The sequence below is a fragment of the Dasypus novemcinctus genome, chromosome 5 (assembly GCF_030445035.2).
Source record: "Dasypus novemcinctus isolate mDasNov1 chromosome 5, mDasNov1.1.hap2, whole genome shotgun sequence".
NCBI lineage: Eukaryota > Metazoa > Chordata > Mammalia > Cingulata > Dasypodidae > Dasypus > Dasypus novemcinctus.
In genome coordinates, this window is record NC_080677.1 from 12,843,603 (window position 1) to 12,854,761 (window position 11,159).

The 11,159-nt window shown below is 38.2% G+C and overlaps 1 protein-coding gene across 2 annotated transcripts in view; it reads left to right on the forward strand.

Moving 5' to 3' along the window:
* The window catches only part of LOC101428052 (zinc finger protein 596-like), a 32,721-nt gene that overhangs the window by 19,387 nt on the left and 2,175 nt on the right, over nucleotides 1–11,159 (forward strand). For both annotated transcript variants that reach the window (XM_058296724.2, XM_058296725.2), the window contains exons 2-6: nucleotides 6,791–6,925; nucleotides 7,009–7,090; nucleotides 9,226–9,352; nucleotides 10,257–10,352; nucleotides 10,874–10,956. In XM_058296724.2, coding sequence (XP_058152707.1) covers nucleotides 7,079–7,090; nucleotides 9,226–9,352; nucleotides 10,257–10,352; nucleotides 10,874–10,956 — 318 coding nt within the window. In that variant the 5' untranslated portion in view covers nucleotides 6,791–6,925; nucleotides 7,009–7,078. The remainder of the gene's footprint in view (nucleotides 1–6,790; nucleotides 6,926–7,008; nucleotides 7,091–9,225; nucleotides 9,353–10,256; nucleotides 10,353–10,873; nucleotides 10,957–11,159) is intronic.

Below are 11,159 nucleotides of genomic sequence, written 5' to 3' on the forward strand. Positions count from 1 at the left end.
CTTGGAGAACTTGGAAATCAAAGATGCTCCTCTCTGGCCATTGACTTTAATTGTCATATTTGTATGTGGCCACACAGTGATCAAGTAGAAAATGAGTTTTTTGGGTTTGATGTCTCCTTTCAGATACTGTGTTTTAAAGTTGTGAAGGAGACAACCCAGAGGTGTGGTTTTTCAGGCACTGAAATTGAATTCCCCATTTTAGGTGGCATGGGTGAGACTAAGGATTTCTAGGACAGGGGTGATTCTGAGTGAGCCAGCCATCTCCAAATCAGTTAGAATTCTCCAAGGAAACAAGAAACCATGCTTGGAATCAGACATCCCTGGAGCCAAGGAGTTTCTTCTCATGAAGACGCAGGCTTTCCCACTGCCATGGTCCCTGGGGACAGCATTGGGAATCACTGACGTAGTGCTTAGGATTTTCAGTGGGTTGTCCTGGACAATGGAAAAAGGAGAGAGAGAGAGAAGGATCCTCTAGCATAGAAACCCTTGACTCACCCAGCTATGAATCAGTGTCCATTGTTGGATGTATTCTTTCAGCAGCAGCAGGGTGGAAATTCCTCACCAATAGATTGGTCTCAGTGTGACCCCAGCCTTGGTTTTTGGCACCAAATGTTAGAGAAAAACAGCACCCACTGGGACAAGGAGACTGAGGGTTGCAGGCAGGAAGTTTATTGGGAAGCTCTCCCAATGGAGGGGGTCTGAAGAATAGACCTCACACCCCCCACCGGCATGGTGGGGGTCTGAAGAGAGACCTCAGCTTCTCTAGTGCATGTTAATCTCTGCTGTTGTATCTTTCATCCACATGCTTTTTTATACCTTAAAATCTTTGTTATGTTCACACATTGTCTTCTTAATGTCCTTTATCTCTTTATGCATCTTTTCCTTCATCTCCTTGAACTGATTTAGATATGTTTGAACTTCTTTGATTAGTTGTTGCAAATTCTGTCTCTTCAGAGTTTTAATTTGCTCCCTTGACTGAGTCACTTCTTTTTGTTCTTTAATATAGCTTGTAATTTATATTGAAGTCTAAGCATCTGATTATCTTGAGTTCACCCTAAAGATAAGTTTATTCCTCTTGTGTATGGTTTTATTGTTGATTGGCTTTGTGTTAAGACTTCTTTGACACTTGATCCAACTTATCCAGAATCTTTATAGAGTATCTTGCATTTAACTGCTCAGAGTTTCTCAGGTCTTCATTTAATTCTTGCCCTGGATAAATGGTATAATTTTTTAAATTGCATTGTTTGTGTAATTCTTTCAGGAATCCTTTATTTAAACTATTTTAAAATATTGCAGTTTCTTAATATGCTTTGGTTTGGAAGCTCCTCTCTGGAGTACATTTTTGAGAATAGTAATTTTGTCTATTTGGAATGTTTCCCATAATGAACACTGAAATTCTCTGTTGTCTTTGATGAGATTTTGCCATTTTATAAGATAGGCACTGTGTCCTATCTTATAAATTTTTTTTCATTTATTGAAATATATCACTCATACATAAACATACATAAACAATAAATGTATAATAGTTGTGAACTTACAAAACAAACTTATATAGCATCAAACATATATAACGTCTCACCCTACCACCAATAACTTGCATTGTTTTTAAACCTTTTTAACTAATGATTAAAGAGCATTGTCAAAATATTACTACTAAACAAAGTATTTTCTCCCTAACCAATCTGATTACTGTTATCTTTATGTCATTTATATATGAACATACATAAACAAATGTATAGTAAAAGTGGTGAACTTACAAAGCAAACATGCACAACATCATACAGGGGTCCCATGCATCAACCTTCCATCAACATTGTCATGAGAAGTTTGTTACAAACTATGAAGAACACTGTCAAAATCTTCCTACTAATCATAGTTCTTTTCTTACATTTGGTGTGTTTTTCCCCCAACCCATCCTATTCTTATTTTTTAAATATATTTTTTTATGACAGAAGTTGTAAACTTATAAAACAATCATGCACATGTACAGAATTCCCAAACAACATCCCTCCACCAACACACCACATATCATCTGATTATTGCCATGTCCATAGTGTACATTTGGCTCACATTTTCCATACTGCCTCAGTATCAATACAGTACATCTTTTGCACAGATGTAAGAATATTTTATTATTACTACTAACCACAGTCCACAGGTCACTCCAGCTGTATTTTTCCCATGCTTCTCCACATTCCCAACACCCATCAGTAGTGATATACATTTGTTCTAGTTAACAAAGGACACTCTTGCGTCTGTACCATCAACCACAAGTCTCACCCACCTCTTGGTTTACTGTGCTATCCAGTTCCTAGATTATTCTCCAGCATTCTGTCAATTGACATTTACATAACTAGACTACCATTTTCAGTCACATCCCCATTTATAAACTAGCTGTTACTCTGTGTGTTACCATCCACTCTATACATTTCCTCAATTTTACAGTAGAGCTAATTAAAACTTCTATGTATGTTAAACATCAGTAGTCCACTCAGTCCTCTTATCTTCTTTAAGAATCCACCATCTACCAACAGGTCTTGAACATATTTTCCTACAATTTCTTCTAGAAGTTTTGTGGTTCTTGCTTTTATTTTTAGTTTTTTGATCCATTTTGAGTTAGTTTTTGGATAAGGTTTGAGATAGGGGTCCTCTTTCCTTCTTTCAGCTATGGATATCCAATTCTTTCAGCACCATTTGTTAAATGGATTGTTCTGCCTGAGCTGTGTGAGTTTGACAGGCTGGTCAAAAATCACTTGACCATATATGTGAGGGTCTGTTTCTGAGCCATCAATTTTGTTCCATTGGTCTATATGTCTGTCTTTATGCTGTTTTTACCATTATACTTGGTAGTATGGTGTAAAGTCCAGAGATGAGGGTTCGCTTTTCCTTTTATGATGTGTCTAGCTATTCAGGACCCCTTACCCTTCCAAGTAAATTTGATAATTATGTTTTCAATTTTTTTTTTTATACTAGTGGAATTTTCATCAGGGTTGTATTGATTCTGTATATCAATTTGAGGATAATTTGACAATTTGACATCTTAATGATATTTAGTCTTCCAATCCATGAGCATGGAATGTTCTTCCAGTTATTTAGGACTTTTAAAATTTCTTTTAATATTGGGTTGTACTTTTCTGAATAAGAGTGCTTTACATCGTTGGTTAAGTTTATTCCTATTTGAGTTGTTTCTGTCATATTTTATTTTTATTTTCACCACTCTTTTGACACTTTTAGTTACTTTTATTGATATAATCATTTCTAGACTCTCTTCCAGGCTTCTCTCTCCTGTCTTTTCTTTTCAGGCTCTAGCTCACCCTTTAGTATTTCCTGAAAATCTGATCTCTTGCTTAGAAATTCTCTCAGTTTCTGTTTATCTGTAAATATTCTAATCTTGTCCTCATTTTTGAAAGACAGTATTGCTAGATATAAAATTCTTGGCTGGAGGTTTTTCTCTCATATCTTAAATATATCAGACCGCTGTCTTCTTGCCTCCGTGGTTTCTGGTGAGAAATCAGCACTTAATCTTATTAGGGATCCCTTATATGTTATGCATTGCTTTTCTCTTACTGTTCTCAGAATTCTCGCCCTGTCTTTGGCATTTTCACATCTTTAATTTAGGGTTTCCTACTCTTTCTCCCTTGCTGGTTGTGCAGTAGGAGACAAGGATGTAATTGGTGCTATAAACTGGAGAGCCTCAAGCTGCCCTCATTGCCCCAGGGACCAGTGAAGCCTCTCCCAATTTTCTCATTACAGCAGAGTCACAGTTACATGGAATAATCCAAGTCATGCAGGCCTAGACTGTGGTTGCCCAGAGAGACTGATGAAGCTTCACACCCCTTTCTCCCCTGCCTGGAGTGGGGATGGAGCTGCAGGTGTAAGCAGCAATCTATGCATTGTGGGCCCAAGATGACCGCAGTTGCCCCCATACACTTCAGATTATTCCGTTTGTGGCAGCCAAAGGTACCCAAAGTTACCTGGATAGGCTGGTGCAGAGCTAGCCAGCCTCCTCTCTGCTAGAGGTGGGGCTGAAGCCTAGTCTAGGGCTACGGGCTTACCTAGGTGAAAAAAAGCAGTTCCTACTGTCACTGTGATATTTGGTCAGCCAGGCTTCCCCTCAGTCTAGGGGCAGAATCAAATGGTGGCCACTGGCCTCTTTCCTTTCCAACTTGGACAGATTCACAGCCCACTTGTTTCTTGGTTTATTCCTTAGCCATCCAAATCTACCAGTCAGTAGCTGAAATTGGCAGCCAACCATCTCCTCCTCCCGTTTTTGGGAAATGGAACTTCCAATTCCAATCACAGAACAGCTCCTTGTGTGGCTTGTGCCACCAGAGTAGGACAGTCACCGGCCTCTGCAGCTTGGCTGGCAATTTCCTGGAGAGGCTGGCGCAGGTCCCTGCAGCTTCCTCCCTGTTGGAGGTGGCACTGGGGCTTAGGCTAGACCTGCAATATGACCTGGATGGAAAGAAGCCAGTCCCCACCAGCATTGTGATTCTCAGTCCACCCCACTTCCTGCTCAATTCAATTCCATCCTTCTAGTTTTTGGCGATATTCTTATCGCAGGGAAAAGGACGCAGCTCAGATCTTCTGTAACTACTTCCTGGTGACATGGACGTTGAGCTCTTAGAAAACTATAGTAAGAGGGTGGTCTAAGGAGGAAAAGTTAGTTTGTTAGAGTTTGCAACTGCTTTTAATTAATATATGAGTATAGCTGCAATCATTAAAAGAATAAGGATAACAATTAACAAAGGGGACCTGCTACTTAGTGAAGCTGGATGGGTTCCAGGAGGAGAAATTATTTTCCTGTATTATGAGGTTATTGGCTTTGCTTTTTTAGTTTTTTAATGCTCTCACTTCTTTGGAGTGGTTGATAACTAAGTATAGGGATGTGGCTGCAGTACCAACAAATGCTGTGATTCCTAAAAAGGTAAACAAGGGCACTAATTGGCTTTTAAAAAATTATTTGTGGTGTTACCTGTTTTGGGGTTTACTTTTACAAAACCTGTTGAATTTTATTTAAGTAGGTTGTTTTGGCTATTGCTTTTAAGGTGTAGATTAACTGAAACATTTCATAGTAAACTGGTTTAGGCATTACTTGATATTGATTGTGCAAATTTTCACAGTACCAACACTTGGTTCTAATTGTAGAGGTTTTGGATGATTTGCAAAATATTTGTGAAGGATGAGTGATATCTTTCCTCAGGGCTAGTTACTGGCAGGTTCCTGTAGTAGGAAGAACAAGATTAGTATTTGGTGGAGTTTTTTCTTCTTGAACAGGAACCGCAGGTTCTCAACTGGCTCCATCCCATATTTTGCTTCATGCTCTGGTGTGATCTCTGGCTCAGGACCTACTTTATCTGCTGGCTCTGATAAGTAGTAGGGTTTTGCTCTAGTATGATGGACCCAGGACTTGATTCCCTGTAAAATTTCCTGTGGTTTGGGGCATTACTGTGAAGTCTATTTGCCAATCTTCCGCCGGGGCAAGCCCTCAACTTTGTGTCCCCAAAAAAGTCCATGATGTTCCCTTTGGGTTATTTTTCTGGCAAGTAAGACACTGGTTAGAGACTTTTTGCACAGCTCCCATGGAGGGGAAGCTGCGGGAACTGGGTCAGTGCCAGGGACGTGATGATGAGGGTCCTGTTTGTGTAGGGAATCTCCAAAGGCAGTGGCTGCAGCCCAAATGTGGCTTTTTTCCTCAGGGTGGTAGAAGTTATTATGACACAGAAATCCTGATATGTGAGATCACAGGAGCGAGTGAGGTGTTGGAATTCTTTGATGTATGTAGCAGTGTTTTCTGAGAAGGAGCCTAATTGCTCTTCTGTCTGACTAAGATCTGAGAGTGAGAAAGGAACCTGTACTGGGATGATTCCTCAGCTCCCACCGCTTCCCTCAGGCAATGTCAGGGGATGTTAAGGGGACTAGGGGGGCCAAGGGTGGTTCAGCTAGTGGGGTGGAGGGAGGCATTCTGCGGGAAGAGTGTGACGGGGAGAAAAGGAGGTAGGAGCAGAGGTAGGGGATGGAGGCGGAGAGCCTGAGTCAGGTGAGGTCAGAGACTTGAAAGGGGATGCTGAGGGATCATACCAAGGAGGGAGAGTGTGTTCAGATGGATCATAATTTTTTCATAATTGAAAGGGAAAAATGATGTGCATATTGATTATGATGAGGGAGAGGTTTCTGGTAAAGATTTCAATTTTAATCAATAATATTGTATAACAGTTACTATTTATGAATTCTAAAAAGATATTTGATTATGTTTGTAAACTGGTTTGTTCCTCTGGACACGATACCCTTTGTATTAAATTTAGAGATTTCACTTTTACTTGATTAAATTATGATTAGGGTTTTTGATTCGGCCACATCAGTAGGGCATTGAGTCCCTGCTCCTTTGGTGGGCGATCACTCACACAGAAAACGACAGGGCAGAGGAGAAAGCTTAGTTTTGATGCTGGAGCCCTGGGGAGAGAGCCCTGCCATTTGCCTGATATTTTACAGCTGGCCTTGTGGAGAGCAGAGCAGCTGAGCCCAGAAAGAGATGAGCTCTGAAAGTGAGACGAGCCTTATGCCAGCCTTCAGCTGAGATCAGAAGAAGCTGTACCCATGGTGCCTTAAGAGGGAGAAGGAAGGGATGGATATTGGGGAAATAACGCTAGTGCACAATGAATAAGTATATCCAAGAAATTCTAGACTACCTTCATGGGTCAGGGATTCCTATGTTGGAATCAGGGAGGGAAAACAGTATGAGCTAATTAATACATACAATTCAATGAATTTCATATTTTTATCCATACAGTGGCAGTATTCAGATATTTATTTGCCAGAGAAGCCAAAGTTTCCTAACTTTTGACCATGAGAGAAGAGAGTCCTCTCCCTATTTCCATTGGAGCACACCTCATGTTCTTGTTGATTGTGCTGCTGTAATTCCCAGGTAAAATATTTGGCATGCATGACAGTTGTGTTGGGAAATTGTGGCCAAGACTTGAACCTGAATGTTTCTTTGTCCATTCTCAGCTTTGTTCATCTACTGCTTTTCTGGTTGTGAGTGAAAATCTGGAAGAAGACAGTTGTCATCTGACCTACAATGCAGCCACAGGTGAGTAGGGAATTCTTTAACTGAAATTACACATCTGTTGCCAGCAATGACCAAGTTCCTCCTATTGACATGGAAATTTTAAGTGCATTCAGGAGATATTCATGGATGAGCTTCATTTAAGGTTATCTAAGACGCAATAGTTATGGTAAGTTAGGGACTCATCAATAAGTAATCTCTTGCCAAAATCACAATAGTTTGTCCCATCTCCATTGAGACTGTATTTTCTGAAGAGATGAGAGAGGTTTTCTGTATTTTATTCAACCCATGGCCTCGTTAAAGAAATTATGCACTCATGGATCATGTTAGTGCCTGAAATTGCCTTAAGCATGTGGTGAACATAGGTGATAGCTATGAACAGGAGCAGTTTATACTTAATAGGAAGGCTGAGGTTGATTCAGTAGGTGCTTACAGTCAATCCAATGTTACACATCCTGGTGTGTAGGGCTGTGCATTGTTAAGAATAGCGTAGGACCACAGAATGGAAGAATAGAGTATGGATTAGAGTGGACTTACTGATATTCTACTCTGGAACTATTGTGATTAGTAATAGAAGAAATTGTAGCATTGATGTGCAGAAAGTGGCAACAGTAGCTCCTAAGGGTAGGGAGAGGGAAGAAGAGATATGATGTGGAGGCATTTTCAGGACTTGGAGTTGTCCTGGGTGGTACTGCAGGGACAGATGCTGGACATTGTGTGTCCTGCCATGGCCCACTAGGTGGACTGGGGAAGAGCGTAAACTACAATGTAAACCATTATCCATGTGGTACAGCAGTGCTCCAAAATGTATTCACCAAATGCAGTGAATGTGCCACAATGATGAAAGAGGTTGTTGATGGAGGAGCATGGTGAGGGGGGTGGGGGTTATATGGGGACCTCATATTTTTTTAATGTAACATTAAAAAAAAAGATAAAGAGACGAAAAAATAAAGAATAACATAAGAGATGGTTAGGCAGTAAAAGAAAATGAGGAATGACTTATTTTCCCCAATCTTAAACTTTTGATAGAATACATTTGATTATTTTGAAAAATTAAAAGAAAAACAATAAAATTCTCATTGCCATGAGTGTTCCCAATTACCCAGTTTCAATTTTTGTAAATCATATTTATTCAAATTTATATATGGATGCATTTTATAAAATGTATTGTTTCTTCAGTTTTAGCTGTGCATTCAGGAGGAGTATAATAGGTAGGATAAAATTTATGATCTTGTGAAAATGTGTGCATAATTGGAGAGACCAGAAGCAATGAAGGGTCTTTTTTTTTTTACTCTTGGATACACATATGAGATGAAGAATAAGACAGACCATGAAAACTGGTATCTGTAGATCCCCCCAAAATTTGAGAATGGTATATCTCCCATTACTTGAGTGGGCAGGCTAGGGCCGTCTTTCAGTACAGTAGTCTCAGGGGTCCTTGGCCTGTCATTCTGAATCATGTGTATGTAAACATTATATCAAACACCTGAGTTATGTAGAGGTAAGTAAGCGAGCAAGCACTCACTGATCCTGAGTGTTGTGTGAAACCTGTTCAGTTCTGCAGAATTTTGTGTACTTCTTCAATGTTCTCTGCCATTTTTATGAATAATAGACCTGTAGATAGAATTTACATAGAAAGTACTTTACATATTACCTCACTGGATCAGTAAAATACATATGCATAACATGTTGGTTTATGATTTTATAAATGAGAGGAAATGAAGTCATCTATCCAAGGGAATCATCTAACTATAGTCCTTGTTGAAAAATAACTTATGGTTTGCTTATCTTATGATAAGCCTGTAAATTTACTTGAAATTGGTGAAAAAGTGTATTTTAGTTATGAATGCTTGTAGCAAGTTTAATAATAAGCATTGTGAAGTAACAATGAAGAGTTTCTTGAGAAATTTCCAGGTGTATTTCGCACCACATTCATGTAATATTCCTTTCCAATGGACTTTTATGTATTTGGAGTTTGTACTTGTGAGTGCAACTTAAAGGCAGATGGCAGTTCAGGACTGAGAATGTTCTGACAGGAACTCCAAACACATATACTGACTGGTTCCTCAGTGCATCCTCAGTGCTATTATTTTAAGCATCACACTCAGGACATGGGTATGGATAGCTCTGTATGAACCCAAATTTCTCTGATGTTTCAGGAGTTAGTAACTTTCAAGGATGTAGCTATAGACTTCACCCAGGAAGAGTGGGCCCTGTTAGACACATCCCAGAGACAGCTATTCAGAGAAGTGTTGCTGGAGAATATCAATAATCTGGTCTCAGTGGGTGAGTCTCTCAAAATGAATCTTATCATCAATATATATCAATCATCTATCTAATCTGACTACTATCATGTATCCGCTAGTCATTTATTCAGCTATCTATGGAGATCAGAGTCTCCATATTGTTGTGTAATTTTTTTATACTTTTTATATTATATTTTTATATTTTAAAACATTTATATTATTTTATATTATTAATATTTTAAAACACATACAACTGCCTAAATGAAAATTTTCTTTTAAAGAAATCAATTTTATTGGTAAATATTAAAGCATACAATTCATCCAAAGTATACAATCAGTGGTATTTGTTATAAGAAATTTGTTTCTTTACCTTTTACTTACATCTACGTTTTGAACCCAATAGAATGTAATCTTGAGCACAACTTCAGGTCTGTCTTAAAAGTCATATCTCCAACACACATAGCAGGTCTGGGAATACAATAAATAATTTTTGAGTGGATAAGTGACTAAACTTTTTGAAATAATTATTCTGCTCTCAGGAGTATGTGGAGGCTTCAGACCACAGTAATAAAAATATCAGGTATATCTCTTTCAACATATAATTTGGAAGTTATGGTAGAGTTTATATTTATTGGATTATGTTTGAAAATAATTATTAATTGTGGGAAAATAGAATTGCTCCTTATTTAGAATATATGCCATTTTCTCATTGATTTTGAGTATGAGCAGCAATAACCAAACATCCCATGGTATTGGGGCACAAGTTCAATATTTACCCCTTCACTGGTGAAAGATTGTTAATGTTTTCTGTGTTCAAGATACTTATCCCTCACTGACCTTCAGTGCTTACCTTTCCTTCTTTGGTAGCCTGCCATGGTATGATGATACTACACTGTTATCAATTATTAATTCAAAATACACCTATTTTTTTTTCCTATAAACAGGCTACCATGTCTGCAAATCAGATGTGCTTTCCCAGTTGGCACAAGGAGAGGAACTGTGGAGAGAAGAAATAGAATTTCCCCAAATCCAGAGTCCAGGTGAGCTCTTGGAGCCTGTGCTTCAGTAGAAGAGGGGCATGGTCAGTTAGTAATAAATCTTTGGAAATATGAACTTCTGCTTTCTTTAGGTGAGTTATATTTTCTGAAATGTAAGGAGAATATTGGGAAAGTTTTCTGTAAGTGTCATTATTCTATTCTATATAATTCTCAAACTTTTTTGAAATATCTTTGATTTTGGGAAAGTGATATACATTTGCTGTTGGACTTAAACTTTCACAAAATGAACCTTGTCCTGGTCCTACATTTGCAGGGTTTTCCCTCTATTTGCCTCCCTGAGTTCTCAAATTCTTTTCATATTTCTCATATTTCAATCTTAAAAACTCTTCTGATTGTAATATCTTATAATGTTTTCTTCTGCTTCGATTATTCATTGATTTTTCTTTCCCAGAAAAGTGCCAATGTTTGAAACACATTAACAAGGTTATTTAGGACTTTCCAACACTTTCATTTCCCTAATATTATTTTAATAATTTATTGTGTTTTGTTTTCAATTTTGACAGGCAGGGAAATTGCCTTTAATAAGCAGCTAATGAAATTCATGCAACATATCTTCAGGAAAGACACATCGGTTATCCTGTCATTGGTAAGTTTTATGGGTGTGAACCTATCTGCCCAAAAAGATACCTGATGATGGAATAAATTAGGAATTCAGTACAATCAACTGATTGTTATTAATTTGGGGGTTAAATACTAATCCAGGAAAAATCTTTAATAGTTTGAATGTAGGGAAACATTATCCTGAACACAAAACACTAAACTGAGTTCTAAGAATAGATAATTGCATAA